A 23,464-nucleotide genomic window follows, 5' to 3' on the forward strand; every position below is an offset into this window, starting at 1 on the left:
TTTTACTGCAACAGCATTTCCATACTTTCCTTATGTTAAAAGACAGAGCAAGGAGATTTCACTTTAATCCCTATTCCACGGTGTTAATGCAATCAGATTTGTACCTAAGGATGAAGCTTACATCAAAATATAATAATTCACTAAGCCATAAAAGCAACCCACTAGTGACTGAATGGCACAATCGAGTCTATATAGTTTAGAGGGGCAAAATTCAACTACCATAACTGGCCACAATCTAATAGAAAGGGTAGAGTAACTACTGTCTTTCTGAATTCCTTACTCACTGCTATAATAAAGGCTGAATCATCTAACATCAATGATCCAATCTTGGGAGTCCTGCAGAATGAATGTTTGAGGTCATTCAGATCTATGTGACTTACCTGGGTTGTATATAAATAAGAAGGCAGATTTTAGTACTTAAAAGAAAGTATTACTTTTAAAGAAAAGAATATATCTATGTATCTATATATCTTTATCTACATGCCTACATCTGTATCTGTATGTATATATGCATATACTTATTTATGTATAGACTTAGGAATTGGTTTGTATTATTCTGTTTGTACTTATCCAGGAGACAGGCTATTTCCTTTTGCTTTACTAAATTTACATTTCCCTCCTTATCTTCAATTAACTTTCTCTGAAATGTTTTACATACACATATGCATGTGCATACATGCCCGCGCACACACACACACACACACACACACACACACACAATTTTATTTCTTTACCTGGTGGGGTCCAAGCTACAAATATGGAATAAGGCCCGATTACTGTGATATTATATGGAGGCTGGATTTCTTCTGGTGTCAGTATAGGTGTTTGTACAATGTAATCATCACTAGGATTGCTGCCACCTCCAGTTGTGGCTTCCAATTTATAAATGTATCTATATTAAAAAGAAAGGATTGTGATAAGGCAATGCACAAAAAACTTGAACAACGGTTGTTGGGCTTTCTCTCCATTGCTTAGTCCTAAATTATGACAAATTGCAAATTTTCTGCTCCCTGTCCAGAAACATCATTGTTGACTTGATAATTTTTCCAGAATAGGCATCACTCTAGACTGTCACTATTTCTGCCCCTTCCCACTTTATTTTTAACCTGCTAGTAATCAATTAGATTTCAGGAAAGTCTTTGAGTTTGCCAGTAGATTGTGAAGGATTCAAATTAATCTTCTCCATTTTTTTTTAAGATTTTATTTATTTCTTTGACAGAGATCACAAGTTTGCAGAGAGGTAGGCAGAGAGAGAGGTAGGGAAGCAGGTTCCTCGCTGAGCAGAGAGCCCAATCCGGGGCTCGATCCCAGGACCCTGAGATCATGATCCAAGGTGAAGGCAGAGACTTATCCCACTGAGCCACCCAGGTGCCCCAATCTTTGCCATTTTTACCTAGGTTGGAATTCAGGGAAATATGTTTAGAGGAAGATGTTTCTAAATTGATCTGCTTACTCTCTACAATAAAACTGAATTGATCTCTACTCTCTGCAGTAAAACATCTGTTGATCTAAGATACATTTTGTTTCTGCTGAGATATGAATCGGAATGAATTGCAAATATGTGGAAATTTCCCCCCAAAACCATTCATACCTATACAGAGTGCAGCAAGCAGAGAAAACATTATATTAGAAGAAAAGTTAGTTGATGTAAAACAAAACTCTTTAAATCTTTTTTATTGCTAGCTTAGGAATGCATGTTTTTGAAGATAATTTGATAATTTTTTTTAAAGTTTAATACTTAGTATATTTTATATACTTAAAAGATGTCATGTACTCTAAAGACTAAAGTTATGAGTTAGCACTTGAGTCTTCAACATCTGAAATGAATTAAAAGATCTAATCAGTTATGGAATGGCTACTGAACACAGAGATTAATCATCCAATTAATTTATTATTGTTTCATTTTGAGGTGCACTCTTTTCAGCGCTGAAGAATTTTAAATTCTAAATATATGATCAGTAAAATTTTTCTTTAGTTCACCTGCTGTTGGGCTCGAGGTTTTTATCAGTGAAATTCTGCTCCTCAGTGCCACCCAGGAAAACCAAGGTTCCGTTACGACTCAATTGATACTGAGAGATGAGGCCATTGGGCTTTTCTGGCGGACTCCAAAATAACTCCACTGTTGTGGAATTGATGATAATGTGTCGAGGTGTCACCCAAACCCCTGGAAAAAAATAACACAATGAGGTTTTACTGTTTGAATAAAATATATACCTTATCAAAAGTCAAACCACAACCTCACATCTTATGATATTTTTGTCTGTTGTTAAAAAAATCTCAGGGTGAAGCAACCAAAATACATTTTCCTTACTTTAGAGGTAAAATATACAGTTGGGTATAAATACACTTTTTAGTGCTTTATTTTATTTGTAAATTATCTTTAGAAAGTGAATGTCAGACATTGAGTGGAGGAAGATTTCTCTGTATCGGCTGTGACCCTGAGTTTAATCAAGGCCTGAAATACTACCCAGGAATTTTAAACTTTGATGCCTATAGACTTGGAATATGTGGAAGTAATCATAAAGTAGTATTTACTTGAATTATCAAATTCAATGAATAACATACTTTGCCTTTGTCTCTCTGATACAATGTGCTGTGCCTCTTTTCCTCTTTTCTCTCATTTACTGGCTTCTCTCCCCCTACTGGATCTCAAAAATGGGCCTCCGAGACCTAGGCTTTCTCCTCTCCCTTAGTGCTCCCTCTTCTTTCTTCTCCTCTTGTTTTCCAACATTCACTTTCGAGGTGATCTTCACCTCACTCTGAACACTACCAATTGCATATCTCTAAACTAAAACTCCCTTGAGCTTCAGACTCCTGAACCCAGCTGTCAACCTGACACCTCCATGTAGATGACTAATAAAGTATCAAAACTTAAAACATCTAAAACAGAACTCTTGGTTCTTCTGTTATAATCTATTCATCTCCCGATTTTGTCCCTCTATTCCTTTTCTTGGTCAAAACACAAAAAAATATTATTCTTGAGGCTCCCATTTTTTCAGCTTCAAATGCAAATCCTGCTCATTCTACCTTGAATGCCTCTAGTTCTCTATACATTTAGTGCCATCTCTTCTGATCCAAGCTGCATTTTTCTCTTATGAACCTCTAGCATAGCCTCTAATCTGGTCTCTGAGTTTTAAATCTTGCCCTTCTCTATTTCACGTAATCTTCATAAAAGTAGATAAAATATATCAGAGCACCCGGGTGGCTCAGTTAGTTAAGCATCTGCCTTCGGCTCAGGTCATGATCCCAGGGTCCTGGGACTGAGCCCTGCATCAAGCTCCCTCCTTAGCGGGGAGCCTGCTTCTCCCTCTCCCTCTGCTCCCCGGCTCCTGCTCTCTTGCTCACTCTCTATCTCAAATAAATAAATAAAATCTTAAAGAAGAATATGAAGTATATATATAAGTCATTGTAATCTTGGTAAAACATACAACCCTTTTGAAATTATTCATATAATTCCAATTCCTTACGATAACCTCAACAATCCTACATATTTTCTGGTTATGATCTACCTGGCTCCAGCCACAGCAGACTCCTCTCTATCCCTAGAATGCTTCCAGTTCTTTCTCACCTCTAACCTTCCACACTTCCATTCCTTCTGCCTGGAACTTTTGGTTATGACAACATGACATTTTTTCAATTTATTTTCATAGTTCAGTGAGCTGTGTGAGTATCATCTTCACAGGGAGGTCTTATTTGACCAAACTTCTCTAATGATAACTTTAATCTTATCTCAAGTGACCCCAACCTACTTTCTCTCTATCCTAGGACCTTTTCTATTTTCCTTTAACACTGATAATATCATAATAATTTTTCTTGATAGTATCATTATTTCTACATTATCACTGCACGATCTGCTTCAATATAAAGTTAGTTTCATGAGGACAAGAATCTCCTCTGTCTTATTTGTCAAGGTATCTTAATGCATAGTAGTACAATGCCTAGTTGATACTGAGTAAGGAAATTAATTATAAATACACACAAATTACTATGTTAAGCACTGTAGGCAGTTCCGGAGAATGTAGGCATGAGTAAGATGTGGCTCATTCTTACAAGGAGTTTACTCTCCTCTGTAAAAGTTAAAATAAATACACAGACAACTGTCATTCAAGGTCAAACATTCAGATACTCTTACAGATGTACAAACATGTCGATGGGGAACCTAGGCAATGAGGAAGATCAATCCAGCCATTTCATGTCGTCATCTAGGTATCCTCTGAACGGACACTGTAATTCTCTTCTTCAGCTTTTAAGAACGCATGAACTATTAGGTTCCCTGTAATCAATAGTTTTTGGTTGATTTCATCTCTGGTGTAAGTTATTCAGTACAGGATAAGATTTCAACACTTTTAAAAGAAAAAATTTCAGGACATTAAAATGCAATTTATTTAGGAACATCCTAAAGAATCAAGGAAAATCAAGATAGATTTTAAAACAGCTCAAACTTGCTGATTTTTAAAGGAACAACTTATTTCTAAGAAGAAAGTAGTTCATTTTGATCTGCAATAGATATCTGGACAAATCCACAAATCATAGTATATGTTTATGTCTCAGTTTCTCTGCCAGTCATTGTTAGATGAGTCAAGCAACTAATTAGAGTTCTGTTTAAAACATGATATTAATTTGTTGATTTAATAGATAAAGTATGAAATTTCATTCATAATCTGTTTCCTGCAATCCTGTCTTTTTCACCTTTAAGGATGTATTAAAAATCACCAAGGTGCTAAGAAGGCTTTTGCTTAGTTTCCACTTTGAATTAGTCGGTCAGCCTGTAGATATAGAGGAGTGAATGAAATAACATGAATCAAGATTTGGGGTTTATTTCAGGTTTTATATAAAAAATGAGTTTCATATTTATGCAAGCTGGTGAAAGCTCTCGTTTTGTTGGTAACAACCCTGTATCTACCGGGTTGGAAATAAGAGGAAACCGAAATGTGTAAAATATACTACATGCCATATGGTTTTACATATATAATGATATGGGGACACTATTATGTTAGCAGTTGCAAGAAATCTTTGATAGAATAAGATGCCCTTTTGGTAAAATGTCTTAATGGGTCCCAGGTAGAGAATCTGCTTTCCTCTGTGAGCCTGAGTCTCAGGGGGCATCAGAAAAACCTATCCTACGTAATAGAAGGTCAGAGTTGAGACAATTCAAGGAAAGGAGAAGGATGGTCATGAGGTCAAAAGGAAATCATCTCGAAGGTGGGCAGGAGGGTAAACTAGCTGAGAGCTTTAAGAAGGAAAGGTCAGAAGGAAACCTTGGTGGTAAGTCTTTTGCAATATTAGCCACCAAAAAAAGAACATGTCTATTAGATTTGTTTTACATTTGCTTAGAGTGCCACATAATATTATCCACTTCTTACTTCTCTTTAAATCTTCATTCTAATTTAAAAATACCAGTATTTATTATGGATTGGCTTTCTTTTGGAAGCCAGTAAGGGGACTCAGTTTTGTATTGGCTGATGTCCTGGATGCCTTGACTTCTAGACTATTATGATTTATAAATTTATCCAACATTCCACCCAATTTTGTGTCATTTTCTGTGTCAGGCACTGTGGATGTAGGGATAAGGATGTATAGTCCATACCCTTCAAAGAACTCATAGTATTATGGTGTATAAAGATGACTGAATAAAAATTTAAAATCCACTTTGCTAAATGCTTTAGGAAGCATAGTGCTTTGGAGTACTTAGGAAGGGTAGCAACATAGACCTGGAGTAACACGGGGATGGGTGGGAAACAGATTTCTAGAAGGGGAGGACATGTGAGCCAAATTTTTTAAAAAATGGGTTAGCTGAGTGAGGATGTAGAAAAGAGATCTAAACTGAGGGGACCCACACAAAGTCCTTGAAATACAGGAAAGTATGGTGGAATTCCAAGTACCTCAGCATGACTGGTGCATTGGATGGCATGTGGGGAAAGCCAAAAGGCTCAATGGATAGCAGAGGTTAAAATTTGAGGGATCTATTTTGCTTTACTTAGATGTGGATTTTTTTTTTTTCCTGGAAGGAAGTGAGAATTTATGGAGCCGACTAATGTGAAGTATGTCTATTTAGGCACAAGGGCGAGAAGAATTAATATGAGAAAGAGGAGAAATGACTAGAGGCAGGAAGACTAATTATGGGGAGTTAAAGGCATCTGAACTAAGTCAACACCAAAAGGGATATAAAGGAAGTACACATTCAGAAATTCCTTAGATTTATTAATTTACAATTTAAATTTAAAAATTTATTATAATTTAATAAAATTGCTAAATATAATAAAATTTAATAAAAATTAAAATTAATTAACTTAAAATTAATTAAAATCAATAAGATTTTATGAAGAACTGCACATTACAACCTGAAAAAAAAAAAGGTACACATTAAGAAGGTCCATTTTGGGCTGATGAGGTGTATGATGGTACTTGAAGGAGGGAAAAGGGAAAAAAAATAAGCTGGGTAGTGAGGAGAGAGATTTTAAATGTTGAAATACCGAGACTGAAGTATTTGCAAAACACCCAAATGAAAACATCTATAGATCGGTGGATGCACAGGTCTTAAATCTATGTGCAGGCTTTGTGAGCGCTGAGGACTCTGGGAGCTTGTACTTGAGAATTCCAAGAGATACTATGGTGTTACTAGGGCAAAGGGTAGAGGAAGAATCTAAAGGAATGTCAAAAGTCAGAGGAAGAGAGATCCGGAACACAGCTGAGAAAGATTCACATTTTCCTTTTTCTCCCCATGTGACCATTGCTGGAGGTAAGCATACCTGCAATTTTGCACAACTGAACTCTAAAATTAGAGTTTGCCGATAGGGCAGCACTTCTAAAAAGAAAACAAAAATCCGACTTGAACTCTCCCTATTTGACAGAAGGTACAAAATTTTCTGTGAGGATAAAACTGTAGAGAATTATGTCCAACTTATAATGAGGTAGTAATGTACATCAGCTTTTTTTTTTTTAAGATTGAAAATGAGAGAGAGAAATGAGAGGAGCTTAGGGTGCTTGAACCAATGCTTCTTTTCATTCTCTCCATTTCTGCTTAGGACACTCAAGTGTTAGACCTTCAAACTATGTTGGATTCACTCAAATAGGCATTTTGTAATTAATTATATTTGGGTTACTAATTTAACACGAGATGATATGCTTATTTCCACGTTACAGTAAAACAACAGAACTTAATGTTGCTGTTGATTTGTTCTCCTACAACCCCCAAGTTAAGTAGTCAGACTACATTTATTTCCCATACAAGTTACTCACAAATGGAACTTATACAGGCAGAAAATGGATTCTTTATCCATGTTTGTTCTGCAGAAGAAAGCCCATTTAGTTTATTATTCCTGTGCACAGTTATTTGTGTTAAAGGAAAGGTGCACTACGTTAAAAAAAGAAATCAAGTAAAACATTTTTCATCTCACACTCCCCTGTGTTGTTGAAAGCTATAATTTTTAAGTCATGAAATCTGAGCTTTTTCCAGAGTATTTTTGGGGGGAAAAGTGGGAAAATAGACACATATTTTCTAAGAATTTAAATATATGGATTTGATGAGCACACTGAAGCAAGAGACCCTGTTATTTTACCAGGTTTGAGCTGCAGCCAAAACTGGTTGATAGATCCTTTAGAAATTATCCATTATCATCAAAGTATCCATTTGATAGTTTACCTTTCCAAAAAATCCACTGCTGGTTTCTTCCTTTCAAAGGAACACTAAGCTTTTTGACATGAAACATTCTTTATATAGAAAACATCATTAGTGAAATCCTGGTGAGGAGCCATATGCCCCATATGTGGAATTTTCCATTTTATTCCCCATTTACTGGTAGGAAGTTCAGGTCTAATATTCTGAGGTACAACAATCCCCTTCATTAGAAGAGTAATGGACAAGCAGTTCAGGACTCTTCAATGGTAATTAACATCATATTTCTGTTTATAAACTCATGTATGCCTCTGTTTCCCCCACATTTAAAACAGGCTGATAATAAAGATGAGCAAAATAGTTGATCACTATCCCAAGCTTCTGAGCCTATCTTTCTTCTAAAAGTAAATAATAACACTCACCCCAATTCCCAACCCACTGGTAACCATTGTTATGTGTGTATGCTTCCAGAATTTTTTCTGAATTTTTATTTATCTATGGAAATGAATATAATTTTCTATGCATTTTTATACATAAAAGATACCATGCATTAATGTAGTTCTAAATTACCTCTTCATATGTTTAGATTGTCTCATTCTTTTAAGCTGAGGTATGGGAATTTCATAATGTGAATATACCTGCATTTATATAGCCATTCCCCTATGCAGAGATATTTAAATTGCTTCTGATATTTTTCCATTAAATAAAAATACCAAAAATGCTTCAATAAACATTCTGGTATATGTCTCTTGTACATTTGTGGAAGAGGGGTTTTCGGGCATAGATACTGAATGTGAAACTACTGTGTCATAGAAAATCAATGTTCTAAATTTAACAGACATTGCCAATTTGCCTTCCAAGGTGATGATCCCATTTTATATCCCCTCAACCTGTGTTGGATTCTGTATCTCCTCTACTGTTTATTTGTCAAAATCCTTGTTTTCCTCAGAACTCACTTGCTCCATCAAATCTTTTTTGATTTTCATAATGAGTTATAATCTCTCCCTCTTCAGATTAACTGGAGCATTCTGTTCATTTTTTTTAACTGATGTATGATTATTATACAATGTTATATTAGTTTCATGCATACAACATATTTATTTGGCAATTCTATACATTCCTCAATGATAGGTGGGGTCACCATCTGTCACCAGACATTATTAAAACATTATTGACCATTTGTTCTTTCTTAACATCACCTTTCAGATTCTCTCTCTCACTTTTTTTTTTTAAGATTTTATTTATTTATTTGTCAGACAGAGAGGCAGGCAGAGAGAGAGGGGAAGCAGGTTCCCCGCTGAGCAGGGGATTGATGTGGGGCTTGATCCCAGGACCCTGAGATTGAGGCTTTAACCCACAGAGCCAACCATGTCCCCCCTATCTCACTTTTTAAAAACACGTTTATTTATTTGTTTGTTTGTTTATTTGAGTGGCGGGGGTGGGAAGGGGAGCAGAGGAAGAGAGAGAATCCCAAGTAGACTCTGCACTGAGCCTGGAGCCCAACACGGGGCTCAGTCTCACTACCCTGAGATCAAAACCCTGAGATTACGACCTGAACTGTAATCAAGACTCCAACCCTTAACTGACTGAACCACCCAAGCACCCTGATTCTCTCTCTTAACCTAAGTTTAAGTACTTGTCCTGTGTCTTTGACTTGATGGTAGCTTCTTTATGGCAGTGAGCACATCCTTGTTATATATCAGGCATTCCAGAAATATTTAACTTCTGATTTTTTGAGGAATTTTATATTCCAGTACATAATATTTTTTTTCACTGAAAACTAAATTTAAGAGGTTTAAGCAACGGAAAGCAAAATTTATGTTGGGAGACTTATAGCTGAACCAAACCTGAAGAATGGGAGCCTAGAATATAATTTATCGACTTGACTCCTTCTTTGTTTGAAATGAAAGGGTTTATAGAATTCACTTCAAAATGCCATATGAAAACTTCTCTCAAATCATGGATATATTTTTTTTAATTTTCTAATTACCTTCAGGGGCTGCCTGCAGCGTCTGACCTAGAAAAGGCTCGCTTGAAGTGCATCCAGCAGATGTACAAGCTGTAAGTGTGAAGCTGTAGTTGGTGTATGGCTGGAGACCTAGAAAGAGCAAACAAGAAATAAAGTACATCTTGAGAGGATTATTTATTATCAATTAAGCATCGAAAGTAACATGCAGAGTTGTAGATACGATTTCCAAAAATTTTAAAAGCAGAAAACACTCTTTAATGGAGATAGGAACCTCACAAGCATCTTGATATAAATAGAAAATTCATTTATCATTAATAAAGTAGTAAATTCTCAGCCTTAGAAGAAATCTTAAAATTCATGCAATCCATCCACCCATCCATCTTTCTCCTGATTCTCTTGTACAAGAGGTCACTGAAAAGACTGCCTTGCCTAGGCAACCAGAGTTCTCATCTCTCAAAGAGCCTGTTCCATCTTTAGAGAGCTCTAGAGTTCTCCTTATTTTGTTTGAAAGTCCTTCTTTATATTGTGGTGAATTCTTTCCATCACTTGGACCCCTAGGGACATACAGAACAAATCTAATTTCTTTTCCACATGACAGTTCTTCAAATATTTGTAGACAGTTATCAAATGCCCCCTGAGTCTTTTCTTCTCCAGGCTAACTATCCTAGTTTCTGCAACTGCTTCTTATATGAGAAGGGGTGGAAAAAATAAAAGGAAGGTTAGATTCAAAATTTTTTTACCCTCAAGTCATATTCAGATTATATTCATACCACCACCCCCCTTTGTATTTAACTTTGCACTTCTTCACCATGTGTGCCCATACAGTACCAGCTCACCTTTAACTTCTGTAGTTTTTTGTCGGGGCGGGGGGGGATGTTGGCTTTGTCTTTACACATTGATTAAACATAATTTTATGAAGGGGCAGTGCTATGGTATTCAGAATATGACACAGCCCAGTAACTGCTCAATAATTTCTCAGGAAAAATAGAATACTCAAGTTACTTAGCTTCTCTTTGCCTGATCTTCTGATCTGTAAAAATGGGAAATACAGCAACTCGCTTTTAAGGCTCTTGTGAAGATGAAATAGGTTACTTAGAGAAGTACTTTCTTTGAGCAGAACCAACCTTAAAACTCAGCAGCATTAGATAAGGCTAACATTTCTTGCCTTGATTTTTGGGAAAGTCCAAATAATGCTGAAGCTCAAAAATTTTCTTTTCCTTAAATATAAGACTTAGTCTATATGTTGAATAATTAGGCTAAGTGATAGCACTGCTCTACTAATTATTATATTAATTTTTCATGAATTCTGAACTACATTTTCACATATATTGTTCTTCTGGTAGGTGACTTTTTCCAGAGACATTCATGAATCACTCTGTGGCTTCATGTAGATTTTTGCTCAAGATTTTTGACTACTCTGTATATACACTACACCCAGTACCTGTTGTTCCCTCAAATTACTTTCTTCTTCATAGCCCTCAACATTATCTGATGTTTTATTATGTCTGTATATTCATTGTTTGTCTCCTCCCTAGGGCATAAGCTCTAAAAGAGCACAAACGGATCTGTATGTAAAAAATCCCAGCATATCCTTCAAATAATGACTGGCACAAAGTAGATGCTTGTTAAATGAGTCAAAAAATTAATTTAACTGATTCCTTTAGTATTAGAGCAGTCATCTGGGTTTTCTGCTAAAGCAATAAAGTTCTGCAGCTGGAGCTGCTTCAGAATTCAGCTTCAAAGCCCTTTGTGTTTCCTTATCAATTTAGTGATAAGATGCAGATACTTATTTGATTGTAATCTTCCATTTGGTTGCTATGGAGGATTTACATAATTTTGATATTTACCTGATTTATAGATAAGAAATATGATGAAAGATCTAAGCCAAACCCAAACCATATATGTTTGATAAAAGCTTATGGGAAAATGCTAAAGATTATAAAATACAGAGCTCAAAAGAAAAAGGAGGACTCTTCTAAGAGTGAAGGTCAGAGAATGCAGTAGCGGGCTGATTTCATCTGACAACGCACCCTCTTTACTCTTGCTGCTGGAAAAGGGGGTGTAGACCCTTGTAGCACCATTTCATGAGAAGAGCTCAATTTCTCACTTAGAATGTAAGCCCTTAGAAGGTAAGGCTTATGTCTTTGAGGATTTTTTCATCATATTTTCTCAGTAGTGCCTATTGTAGGTGTTTGATGTTTGTTAAATAATGTTTAAAGAACACGAAGCCCCTACAAGTGCCCCACAAAGATGTCAGGCTATGATGTCCATGACATCCAGTCAAATTGTGATCTGACCAAACAGAAGCCCTTCCTCATAATTCCATGGGTATCTCTGCCCACCACATTTATTCATTGTGTAAGCAATTCTATTCTAGTTGTAGAACATTATTAAAATAATACAAAAATTAATGGAATGTGTAAACAATAAATATTTTCTAGATTTTGTCTGAATGGCAGATGGTAACTATGGCTGATACAAGTGAAGCAACGCTTGGTCTTTCTCTAGATTTTCCTATCAAACGAAAACAAACAACCCCCCCCCCCCCCAATTGAGGCCCTCTTCATTTTGTGCTCTAGCTAGTCTGAGTCAGACAAGTGGTGACTGCTGGAGGATGTTTTAGGATGCATCTTAGAAAAGGTAGAGCAAATATGTCATTACAAAGGTGTTCTAAGGCTGATGAGAGGTTTGAATGTGTTTGCAACGAGGACAGTCGCTAAAAAGGAAATTAATGTATATTGAAATAGAAATTGTCCTTTCCTTACAAAATCTTTCTGAAGCAAACTGAGTGGTATCCATTTTACATATAGCCCAGAACACTAGAATACAAGCTATTTAGAAATGGTACCACAGGGATTTTTGATAGGTTAAGGAAGGTGTGACAGAGAAGCCTGTTACAGGTATTTAAACTGGATCCTGTGGGTTGGCCTTGAAGAGCATGGGGCCAGGTCTGGTGAAGGAATATGCATCTCTTGAAGCCACTGGAGTACCAGAATCAGGGAGGAAGAATGCAGAGCTGAGCGCTGGGTAGAGATGCTCATTTAGGAATCCACAGGCTTTCAAAGACATCAACCATCAAGAGGAATGAATGTGATGAGCTTGAGAAAGGAAACAAAAATGGAAGAGCAAGAAAGACAAGAGTGGGAAACTTGAGACTTGAAGTGAAGGAGGGGAGCACAAATGGACTTAATCTAATCCATGCGCAGTTCGTCCTCAAGGACTGTGTCTGGCCCTGATATAGGGGTCAGACGGAACAAGGGTAGACATATTCACCTCATTCCAACTCACATTTGCCAGTTTGTGTCATACAACTCCACATTTGCTATGTCTACCTTCCAGAGTCCACTCACACTTCCTTTTACTACAGAGCTGTAGTTTTGCTCATGGAAACCCGTCTTTTGGCTACCAACAGGCTTTACGCCTTGTTTAGGATTGATACCACCTGGACTGACTAGTCCTGGACACAGTTCCACATTCCACTGTGGATGTTAGCTGCTCAGGATTGAGTCTGTGACTTCATTTAGACTAAGGGGAGGCAGGCCTTGAACATGAACTTTCATTCTTAATTGCTGGTAGTTTTTTGTTCACCACATAGTGCTTGAGAATGGAGGAGACCTCAGAGGTAAAAAGAAATTGGGTCTTGGAAACATCTCAGCGTGGAGTCTACACCTGATTTTTCTTTTTAGTTTCAAGCCAATAAATGTCCATTTGTTAAGCCTGCTTGAACTGAGTTTTCTGTAACTTCCTAGAAAAAGATTTCTAAATAATACTAATATTATAATTACTAATAATGTCACATATCAGCACACAAGTTCAGATACTTCCATGTTACACAAGGGGACCATAAGCAGCTGTTATTACCCTATGCATGTTAGAGATAGTTACAAGATTCTGGTTGAGATAATTAGCAACAACATGAAAAGGTTTAGTGGAGAGGTGAAGAGGTTTCAGCTTGAATATCACCAGGACGGGAATTAGTATTCCTGCCTCACAGGTAAGAAGACTGAGGCTCAGAGAAGTAAACGTTCCACAGTGAATGATTGATCAGACTGGGGTAGAGACAAAAGCACAACTTTAACACCAAACCCTGAGCCCTCCCCTCACACAAGAGCTACAGCCAAGTGTATTGAAATTTTTCAACAGCTCTGTACGTTAATTAAATACGCATTATGAGAAACAGAGTTATTTTTAAGGAAATTGATTACAAAATTACATAAAAACATAGTAGCTGAAGTTGACTGAACACCACTTGCAGGCCTTCTTCTGTGTACTCCTGGATATTAACACAATCAAAAACCTTGGTAACTCCCTGAGGCACTGCAATTATCTGCTTCTTTTAGAGGTAAGGGAGCTAGAGCACAGATGGAGAAAATCAACTGTTTTTATAGAGACAAGCTTGGGCGAGGTCAGGATAGAAGTCTGGCAGCTGGGCTGAGAAATGTGGCCCAGAGCTTCTGAGACATTGGAAAATGATGACATAGGTAGCTCAAAGACCAATGGGGGGGAAAATATATATATATATACACACACATATATATGCACCCATATATACACACACAGTATACATAGTATATCTACACAGTATATCTATATCTATACTATATATCTCTCTCCAAGTGGGAATCTGTATTTAAATATTTAAATATTTCCATTTTGAATATTTCCACAATCATGTACTGAAGCAGAGCAGGCTTTCTGTTAGGAGAGAAGCATGTGGAGTTAGACTATTTTTGGGTTTTAATCCCTTACCTACTTATGAATTACGACCATGGGCCAGCTTTCTGACCCTTAGGTGTCTCAATTTCCGTACCCGTAAACTGTGGGCATGATGGTGCAGGCTGCTTGTTTGGGCTACGGACTAACTTGAGGGAAGGCAATATCTGAATCCATAATTGTCTACATCCTATTTCTTAGGTCTTGGATTTTTCATGCTCTCAGAGGACTAAATTACTCACAGGCGTGGTTCAGATAATCTGTAAGGAAAGCATCGGCTGCCTTCAGGCATAAATGATCTACATGAACTGGATGACCTTTGATATACATGACTCCGTAAAACTCAATAAAATCAACGCATTTCAACTGGAATTTGTTGCCGTTTTAAGTGAGTCTCTACTGGTGGTCCTTAAAATGAGATATATATGAAATATTAGTAACAGGCATTGAAAAGGGCACACCAACTGAAAACGACTCATGAATTGATCAGGATGAGAAGAGGGAAATAAAGAGGCGTCTCAAAGGAACCATTCTGACTGTAACTTAATCCTAAAGTCCAAGAATAGAAGGAGAAAAGAAAACATCATTCAAGTGCTCAGCATTGAATTAAAAGAGTAGGAGATAGGAGTTGTAGAGCAGAGAAAGGCAAATGCATGGAGAAAAGCCAAGCATTTAACATTTCAGTGCAGTGGAGATTACGGTGGCTGCAAATTACTGAATTTCCCTATAGGGAATCATGTTCTCTTTTAAAGGATAGAAGTATACTATAACCAAACTCATGATAATTATACTTTCAAGTAACATTATGTTCAAGAGTAAATGTGTATTAAAAAGGATCACCTAAAGTCTGCCTATGAATCATAAAAAATATGATTTGGAAAATAGAACCAATGCTTATGTTAGCGTCTGTTACATTTGATGATACGATTTAGAGAACAGCTTGTTTCTAGTTCTTTAGTCTCCAGATCAATAGTCAGGAGAAGACGTTTGTCCCTTATAATCTCAGATAGCAAGTGCTACCTGAGAGCAACCATCTGGTTATTCTACCATGTCACCTGCTATTTTCTAAAGAATTACCAAATAGTCCTACAAAATAAGTCATTCTGCAAGTCTTTCCATCAGTTTGGTCAGTGATGAGTTCAAGGGCTGAGAGGCCTGGGTTACTTTCAAAACTTGTCAGTAGGTAGTTATCAGATGTCGTATATCTTCTGGGCAAGAAACTTGTCTCAGCACCAGTTCACCCAAACTGGGTGCTTGGCGGGGCCCCCCTGAATCCACATGCGATCTTGCCGTTGTGATACACCTCTTTCTGCTCTTACCCGCTTCGGATCTCACTAAGTGATGCCCTCCAGAGTGTCCCTGCTCACGGAGATTCCCGGGAACTTCCAGCACCCCCTGGCAGTGTTGACTGAGATAGGGAGGCTTACAGCAGGATTCTGCTTTAAATGAATAATTCTGTGTGAAAATCTGGATGTTCAAAACTGATACACCAAGATATTGTGGAAATGCTTTAGAGGCATCTAAGGTGCATTTGCAGATGATCTGTTTTATGGAACTGGACTAAGGAATGTGTCAGAAGCTCCCATGCTGGAGTCCCCTCCTCATGATAGCACCGGCCACCCCAAACTCAGAAGCCATGCGTCCAAGTTCATCAATCTCAGTTCTTGCCTGTTTGTGAGCAGCCACTGGACCTCTTTTCTGTATCAATGCTTCCAAGTAGGCATTCAGTTGACAGCTCATGAATTGGGCATCAACACGCCAAAACAAAGGCAATCTTGCATTGCAAAAGTCTGTGAGGTAACCTCATGACTTCTGCTTCTGACTACTTGTTACAAGCTTAATTGTTTCTTAATTCTATATTTTGTGTGAAATTCCAGGGCCTAGTTGAGGTCCCTCTCTCCAGTATCTTAGAAGTCACATTCATCCCAAGGAGCACTTCCCAGGTAAGTAAGTTACTTCTTGGCCAAATCTCTTTCCAAGTGCAGATCAACATTAAAAGTATTATTAAAATAGTCCAAGAAAAGACACTTGCTTTTGATTTTAGTAACATTCTTCTGATAAATATCCTTCTTCTCTGGAGTCTGGTGCTATACTAGACCAAAGCTGCTTTTACCCTACATTTTCAGGCAGAGTCTTTTCTAGAAACAAAATGTGGCATCGGATGGCGGCCAAGTCTGACGCTGCTCAGAAGCTCGACAAGGACACACACTGCAGAGACAGCAGGAGTTCTTTAGCACTCTTGGGACGAAACAGAAACAATGACTGCAAAAAACCTGAAAATATCTGAGATTTCAGGGGAAAATTTTTTTCTTCAAATATTAGTGTCCAGGCAGCTGTTGACTGTAATTCTTCAGCTATAATATTCTGTCTAAAAGCAAAAATAGTGCTGGATGCCATGCTATTCTTTATTCCTTTATTTTGCAAACAGCCAGGCACAAAGCTTTCCTTGGGGTTGGAAAAATGAAAATAAAATGAATTGTTGTATCTATTTTGATAGGCCTGACGCCCAGCAGTCAGTTTTCAGGTAGCTGGAGTGAATGCAGCACAGAGTAATACATGCCATGATCTGAGAGCACTGAAGGCAAGCTCCGGACGCTGTTCTGAGCACAGCATTACCGTCCTAGCTGTCTTCCTCTGTTCCAGTTCAAGAAGCAGACTGCCAATAAATCCAGACGGCCAGAGATCAAGGCTGGCTTCCCAGGCATGTGTGTAACCCAAGATCCCCCTGGTGGAGGGTCCAGGGCTTGATTCTGTGCTCTATTTTCAAGCATTCTTAAGGATTAAAAAAACCCACAAAAAACATATATATATATATATATATATATATATATATATATATAAATTATATATATATATATACTTTTCTAAAAAATTTTTATTAAGTTTTTAGTTCAAATATAGTTAACATACAGTGTCATATTCATTTTAGGTGTATAATATAGCGATTCGGCAACTCTAAATGTGACTCAGTGCTCATCATGGTAAGTGTCCTCTACTCGCAATCCCCTTCACCTACTTCACCCTCTGCCCCAGCCCCTCCATTCTGTCAACCACTAGTTTGTTCTCTAGGGTTAAGCGTCTGTTCCTTGGTTTGTCTCTCCTTTTCCCCCCTTGGTTCATCTGTTTCATTTCTTAAATGCCACATATCAGTGAAATCTTACATTATCTGTCTTTATCTGACTTATTTCACTTACTCTTTAGCTCCATCCACGTTGTTGCAAATGGCAAGATTTTATTTTTTGTGGCCAAATAATATTCCATTGTAGATATATAAATATATATATTATATTAAAATATATAATATAAAAATATATATTATATTGTGTATATATACATAAGAATTATATATATATATACATATATATGTATATATATATATATATATATGGATTTTTTAAAAAATCCATCCATTGATGGACACTTGGGCTGCTTCCATCCTTTCGATCCTGGATCCTTTTTGGTTAATGTTTTTGTATTTTGGGGGCAAATACCCAGTAGCCCAATTACCAAATCATAGGGTAGCTCCATTTTTACTTTTTTTGAGGCACCTCCAAAATGCACCACTGCGTTCCCACATAAGAGTGCTTGAGCGTTCTTTCCTCTCCACATCCTCACCAACACCTGTTGTTTCTTGTGTTTCTGATTTTCATCACTCCGGCTTGCATGAGGTGACCTCTCACCACAGTTTTCATTTACATTCCACTGATGATGAGTGATGTTGAGCAGTGTCTGTTGGCCATCTGTATGTTTTCTTTGGAGAAATGTCTGTTCATGTCTTCTGCCACCTTTGGCAAATTGGATTATTTGTTTTTTTTGGATGTTGAGTCATACCTAAATAATTTTTAGACAAAGGACCCCACATTCTCATTTTGCCCTGGACTCTGAAAATGATGTAGCCATTCCCGCCTGAGATTTAGAGGTATTTGACAGTATGATTTTTGTATACGATCAAAACAGAATAAAATCATTCAGATCCTAGTTTACTACTCAGTATCTACCCACTCAACAAATCTTCATGAATGCTTAATATGTTAAGTACCCTGTTACGTGCCTATCACAGTGTAGATGATACAATGGCAAACAGGAGGCTATTGTCTGCCCTTAGAAAACTTCACCTATTAGCTGAGGAATAGTGACAGGAAGAAGGAATATTGTGATAAAGTATTATAAATGCCATGAGAGCTGAGAGCCAAGTGCTAGCTACCATGGGAGGACACAGCAGAATTATCTAAACAGAAGATCCCCTTATAAGGAATTTCCACATTTCATGGTACTGATGGTCAAAGTGTGTCCCCTTTTTTCTTTTTTCCTTCAAAAATGATGTGCAGGATATCTGTTCTAGTACATTAATAGTGCCTGTCTGCTACAACCTGCATTGTTAGGGTGTATGCTATTTTAGCACAGGAGATCTTCATGAGTTTCTAAGAAAATGGAAAAGGAAGGCAAATTGCTCTCTCCTTGCTAACCTAATGCTGGTGGGTCTTCCTTTTCAAGGAAAATGCAATGATAAGCAACTTTTAATAAATTATTTGGAAAACACTTTTCTCCCAGAGTTAAGAGACACATAAGCCCTTATCAAATCTGCTGCTAAAGAGGACATGATTAATTCATTTTGTTCTCGGTGGCCCTAATTATTTAGTTAATCCTTTCTCCATCTCTTCTGCCCAGTGCCCACGCTAGGAGGCCCATATATAAAGCAGTGGTAACCCAAAGTGAAACAATGCCATAACTGACATCCCAATTGTTCTGTGCAGGATGGTGGACCTGTTTAGTAATAAATGATATGAAAAGGTCTTTTATTGACAAGCTGCCATGTGCTGTTTGCATTAGCGGATATGAGAAGATGATGGCTGTTTCTCCTTCGTCCCCATGGTATTCAGCTCAGTGAGATAGCAGAAAATGCTTCAGTTTACTTAAAGCATTGATAACACCTCTAAATAATTAACTGAGGACTTCCTGTCTTCAATTACTTAATGCTTTTTTTAACATCTTGAGAGGATTATAAGCAATTTATGGATTTCACATGATGAGTGCACTCGCCACTATTCCCACAAAGCATTTACAGGATCATGTTTCTAAAGCTTTGAGGTAATTAAAAATAAGCATGGAGACAATGGGGCTGAGGCAAGGTGCTCGCTTTCCCTTCTGTCATTTCTAAGGACCTAGATTTTCAAGTTCCAGGATGACTGATGCTACAACTTCATTAGTGTTTGGCTGTTAACTTAGGGAATACCAAGGTTTTGGAAATGATGAGAAAAGCAAAACATTTATCCCAGAGGGTACAGGTAGCCCTTTGATCAAACACTGGAGATGCAATGTAAAGTAAATCTGGTTGTTTCAGTTTGTTCCACAAACGCAATAAAATAGTCATTCATATCATAAAATACTTCCATAGTGAATTTGGTCAGTTAGAGAACTATGGAAATGAATGTTTCTTGGCAGATATGGTATAGGAACATTATATGGATCTCAGGTTTTAGATGAACTAATGCCCAGCCCCACTGCCATCCAGCAGGGACAGCATATAGAGGAGGCTGTACTCGGTGAGGTTATGCTAAGATCTAAGGAGTTTGCTTCCTCATGCGATGAAGACACTTCTCTTTAGGACTGTCTTGCCAAGGGAAATACTGTCTACCTCTATTTAAAATGGTGCAGACGGATGAACCAAATGAATCCTAAAGGCTTCTTTTTATTTTATGATCTTATAAAAAGTAAAACCATATAGAAAAACTTTAAAATATTTTTCCTCATAAAAGAGAACTCCTGGCATCAAGTGATGTGCATGAAATCCTCTCTGACATGAAAATATTCATTAAAAATGACAATGAGAAGAACAACTGGTGGAATAAAAGTGTTTTAAAGAAAAATCTTCCCAATTATTTTATAATTAATGAGGCTATCAATCCTGTTGGTGTACACATTACATTTGAATTTAGTCTGTTGGCATGTAAATGCTCGTTTTAAAAAAAAATACAAATCAGAACAGCTCACACAGTTCAAAGCCCATGCTGGCTGAGGAGACATATAGTGTAAGAAGAACATTCCATATCACGGTATCCCGGTTTTTTGTGAAACCTTTACTGATACAAGATCTAAATGTGTCTTAACTTGGGTTTCAAAACTCTGTAACTGACATTCCATTTTCCAAGCCAAGTTATTCTTTTGATTTTCCCCCACTGCATTCTTTGGAGTTCTGCTGTGGTATCGGTCGCACTGTATTTGCAATTAGTTCTTAACTTGTCAGTGTTCCCTATCACTGGAAGCTTCTTCTTCTTCTTCTTCTTTTTAAGATTGTATTTATTTATTTGACAGACAGAGATCACAAGTAGGCATAGGCAGGCAGGGGGTGGGGGGTTCCCCGCTGAGAAGAGAGCCTGATGCAGGGCTCGACCTGGATCATGACCTGAGCTGAAGGCAGAGGCTTTAACCCACTGAGTCACCCAGGTGCCCCTCACTGGAAGCTTCTTGAGAGCAGCAATCTTGTTTTAGAGCACTTGGCTTCTGGAACTTCCTGAAGACAGTGGGCATCTGTCAGTGAATGCCTGCTTGTGTGTCAGGGCATCATAGAATTAAGAGCAAAATCATGAACTGATTTTTCTACCTGTGTAGTATAACCTGTGCTTCCTCTGAGGAAAACTCAGGCACACTTTCCCAGGCTTTTCTGTACTTCTTCACAAGTTTCCTGATCTCTAGTATCAATGCTCCATGTAAGCCAAGGGGTCCAATGGAAGAAGAATATTCACTCAGGGGCCCTGGGAAGGAAGCTGCTGACAATGGGGGAAAAGGAAGTTTGTAATCTCTTGCCTACGGCCTCAGAACCTAAACTCCCACAACTGTTTGGGATGATTCAGTAGATCTGAGTAATGAACTAAGTTACTTACCATCTCAAAGTATTCTTTTCTATAAAATGCGAGTAATAACTCTTTTTACCGCATAGATTTGTGGAGAGAATCAAACGAGATAGTACATGCCGGGTGTCACATGGGAAATTCATGTGTTCCCCATACATTTGTGTAGTTCTGTGTAGCATCTACAGATGTGTCAAGGACTGTTCTAGGAACAGGAAGTACTGTATTGAACTAGGTACCGATTTATACCGAACAATATCAAACTGTATTGAACTAGGTATCCCCGACCCAATGGGGGGAGATACAGAAAACAAGCACTATTAGGTAGTGAGAAATCCATGACAAAAATAAGACCAGGTGATAACCGTGGTGTAATAAAGAGGCTTCCTTAGAACGGGAATGTCAGAAAATGCTTCTCTTCTCTTCAGAAATGACATTCAAAACTAAACATGTTAATTGTTATTATAATCACGTCTAGTAATTATCTGACTTTATGCCATTATACTGTACTATTATTATTTTTTACAGTTAATTGTAATAAATGTTATAACAAACCATAAAAATAATACAGTCACTATTAATTAATGTTAATAATAACAAATCGTCACAGTCACCTGTCAACTACTCTGTGTATTAGTTACCCACTCAGTAGATAAATGTTAGCCTCTGGATGATTTCTCCCTGCCTTCCAGTACATTCCTGGCTATCCTCATCCCATTATCTATGAGTATATCCTTGGGGAATGAAAATGCATCTTACCGTTTGTCTGAGGGAAAAAAAAAGTTAATACTGATGCAAAAACCCTACACATAATGCATATCAAAGCCAAATATAAATTATTTCTGAAGTTATCTGCTGTTGTGGCTTATTGCTGCCAGTGTGGGCTCTTCTATTAGCATGGATAAGTGGGACCTGACCATATGTCAAGAGAACACGTCCTTTCGAAGCGACCTCATATATCAAATGCACACCCCTGGGATGCTTTGCCCCCTAACCACAATGACAGACCCTTCCGGTAGGTTTTCCTCTTTTTCTTTTCACCTGTGACCGTATGCTGCCTCCTGTCAGTGGTGCCAGTGTAGATGAGACCTTTCCCAACCTGCCTGAGCTGGTACTCTTTAATGACGCCATTTGGTTTCTCAGGGACGCTCCAGCTCAAATGCAGAGTCTCTGCGCTGGGCGCCGTGACTCTGGGCGGCAGGACGCTCTCCGGGACTCCTTGGGTCGTGGCGGCAACTACCTGCAAATAGGAATTAAACAGCAATTTATGGTAATAGGACACTAGGTATTCTGATCAATGAGAATGTCACTTTTGTTTTAAAATGTTGTTGTCTGGCCTGGCATATCATTAGCGGGGGCTTGGGGAGACAGTCTCCTCCTTCTTCTTCCTTCTTTTTCTTTTTATTCTTTTCCATCGTATTTAAACAATGAAATCTGACCTTGAATACATTACCTAAGTCTCAGACTACCATTCATCACAACAAGTTCAACAACAATTTTGACGGCAGAGTGCAGCCCTCAGTTTAAACAAGTAAAATCTGGCGGGCAGACTGTCTTGCTAGAGAACTCTTGATGACTCTCTTCCATATGGCCCATCAGTGTCTTTGCATTTTAACAGCCTGATTTTGTACATTTTAAGCACCAGTAAATATGAAGCAAAACCCACATCTGAACTTGCTTGCATATAATATGCTTTGAACAGTATAAATGGGCAGATTTTTTTTTTTAATAGTCTTCTTACAATACCCAGGATGTCTTGATAGCGTCTATACCAACGTTCTGGAAAAAGAACTGAATGAGAAGGAAAAAAGGATAAGTCGACCGGTTATTTATGCAGCATTATCAAAATACAGTTTTGAATAAAAATTAGCTGCATTTGTTTTTTCACAGAATTAACTCTGGTTTCAGTTTTTTAACCAATTGTTCTGGCATCTGGTAGGCAGGAGCTGTGCCTGTATAAAAAGACGTGGAAATGTTCTAGGACCGTTCGGACCATAACTTTTGATGGGGCCAATCAGCTGCCATCTGTTTAAACGGTGCCACGCTCGGAGATGTTTCTGGAGGTCTGCTGAATGAAAAGCTGCACATATGCACGGCGGCGGGCCCATCTGACTGAATGTTTTCCTTGGATGGTTCTTGCACAGTGTGGGAAGATGCTGTTCTTATAAAGTTGTAACCACATGAAGAGAATCAGAGCTGCTGTGTGTTTGTTTCTACTGGTTTCTTCTGACTAGGCTGGCTTCTGTGAGATGGCTCGCTCTTTATTTTTCTCCTAAATCATCTCACTGCTTCTTTCCAGTCTCCTTTGTGGGCTCTTCG

The 23,464-nt window shown here is 37.8% G+C and overlaps 1 protein-coding gene across 1 annotated transcript in view; it reads right to left on the minus strand.

The window, feature by feature from the left end:
• The window catches only part of USH2A (usherin), a 673,955-nt gene that overhangs the window by 122,714 nt on the left and 527,777 nt on the right, over positions 1 to 23,464 (minus strand). Inside the window, exons 54-57 of the mRNA XM_059413329.1 lie at positions 22,187 to 22,385; positions 9,606 to 9,713; positions 1,981 to 2,164; positions 735 to 892 (exon numbers count right to left, since the gene is read on the minus strand). Of these exons, the coding sequence (XP_059269312.1) occupies positions 735 to 892; positions 1,981 to 2,164; positions 9,606 to 9,713; positions 22,187 to 22,385 (649 nt within the window). The remainder of the gene's footprint in view (positions 1 to 734; positions 893 to 1,980; positions 2,165 to 9,605; positions 9,714 to 22,186; positions 22,386 to 23,464) is intronic.

Source organism: Mustela nigripes, chromosome 10 (genome assembly GCF_022355385.1).
Source record: "Mustela nigripes isolate SB6536 chromosome 10, MUSNIG.SB6536, whole genome shotgun sequence".
Lineage (NCBI taxonomy): Eukaryota > Metazoa > Chordata > Mammalia > Carnivora > Mustelidae > Mustela > Mustela nigripes.